Source organism: Sinocyclocheilus rhinocerous, unplaced genomic scaffold (genome assembly GCF_001515625.1).
Source record: "Sinocyclocheilus rhinocerous isolate Xijiao unplaced genomic scaffold, SAMN03320098_v1.1 scaffold47779, whole genome shotgun sequence".
NCBI classification, from domain to species: Eukaryota; Metazoa; Chordata; class Actinopteri; order Cypriniformes; family Cyprinidae; genus Sinocyclocheilus; species Sinocyclocheilus rhinocerous.
The window spans coordinates 352-2296 of NW_015636831.1; the positions used below are offsets into that span (position 1 = coordinate 352).

The following is a 1945-nucleotide window of genomic DNA, read 5'->3' on the forward strand; positions in this document are numbered from 1 at the left end:
AATGGAATAATACAATGATTAAATGATTATAAATGAATGGGTATAAAAGAAAGAAAATAAATCAGCATAGATATATGATTGCTCTCTTGAAGTAACCCACACAAATTGCTATGAAGAATCCTCTAAACCCTCAAATTACAATACATGTCTTTAGAGGTTGTTTTCTCAATTATTATTTTTTTCTTATGCACTGAATTTTGAACCTGGCTTTATTTGATGTTTTAGATTTCTGTTCTTTTTTTTATTTATTAATAAATTCATGTAAATGCATGCACATTTAGTTAGGCAATGCCTCATTTGCATGTTTAAACAACATTTCAGAGAATTTGAAATATAAGACAAATGTCTTAATGTACTGTGATTAATCAACTGAGGAAGTATGGTGATTTTTTTAAATATAGTTTTTACCCAATTCACCTGTAGGCTTTTGCCTTTAAACTGATTTTACATCATTAGAGTCCAGGGAACAGGTAGAATTTCCTTACAAGGGTCGTCCTTTCAATACACGGCAATATTTGCTTCTCGCGTGTGAAACGTGGGTCAATCTCCATGCGTGAGGCCACCTGTAAAAAAGATCACATTTGGATGTGACAAGAAGCAAACTTGTTCATTTTAACTGAGCTATGAACTTGGGGTGATAAAATGAAAGAGATTGTTTTGACTTTTAGCAGGGATAAAGCAAAGGAATTGATATGGGTTTTCCTTCATATACACTCCTGAACAACTCCATAATGTCATATTTATGAGCGCTTGTGCCAAACACGTCCACTATGTAATTGATTAAATAACTTCCATTGTCTGGACTCCTGTATGCATAGACATCTGTGGAGATAATTCATTCTTAGGTCATACAATAAAGTACAAACAATCTTTGAAACTTTGCTCATTAAGGACGAAACATTGGCCATTTTAGATGATGTTTCATCACAAAGCTGAATGTTTTCATGGAGTGAAACTAATATATTTAACAAAATGGAAACAAAGTTGGGTAACGCTTTATTTTAAGGTGTCCTTGTTACATGTTACATGTACTTACTATTGTAATAACAATAAATTATGCATAATTACTTGCAAGTAACTCAAAGCAAAACCCTAATCATATAGTAGGTACATGTAGTTAATTAATATTACTCTGTACTTAAATTAATAATTACACTGTAACAAGGACACCTTAAACCCAAAGTTGTTTTAATTGCTTCTACCGGACCATTGAATATGACCAAATTGAACAGGTGCAAGCAGCAAATCTCATATCTGCAGTCAGTGTTTTTTTTTTCTCACCAGGAAGGGTGGACATAAAGCAAACAAAGTCTTTCTCCCTGTGAACCCAGGAGTCTGATTCAGGCACACTGTCACTGACGCACACACCTCCTTCATGCTCTGGACATAGAAATGGTTCATGTGTGACATTTTCACATAAAAGAATTTACAGTATTTCAGCATGCAAGGTGAAATAATTTAGGAAACAGAAATACAAAGAGAAATGAAAACAAGTCATGTCGTACCTCCTCTGCAGGCCTGAATGAGAATAACCTTTGGTTTATCAGTCAGAGCCGGACAATTGACTGAGTTAAAATGGGAGAAGATGTTCTCAACAAAGAAGTAATCATTGGAGTGTAGATATTTATGATAATGGACACCTAAAATGGCATCTTTATTTTTGATTCGTTTCCCATGAGACATAATAATCACAAAGGTGCTGTCCGAGTCTCGATGTTCATAACGTTTAGAGAAGTTCTTGACTGCTATATTTATTGCCTGTGAATAAATAAACAATATGTTTAGAAGAATTGCATGGTATAAAATATATAGTATATCTAGATATAAATGTGTTCACATTTCTGTTTCCACATTAGAAACCTATTAGCTCAACATAGACAAGATTGGTTTCACAAAGCCGGACTTTTGTCTTACGCACATCTCCAGAGAGATTTGTGTGTTTCTC

General features: G+C 33.8%; 1 protein-coding gene across 1 annotated transcript; it reads right to left on the minus strand.

Annotated features, from left to right (window-relative positions):
• Positions 1 to 452: 452 nt before the first annotated feature.
• On the minus strand, positions 453 to 1758 carry LOC107748073 (caspase-1-A-like; the record flags this gene model as incomplete). The annotated part of the gene is made up of 4 exons (XM_016562728.1): positions 453 to 563; positions 713 to 822; positions 1282 to 1380; positions 1506 to 1758. Coding segments are annotated over 4 exons (573 nt in total), but the record flags the coding sequence as incomplete, so codon positions are not given.
• Between the last annotated feature and the right edge of the window lie 187 nt (positions 1759 to 1945).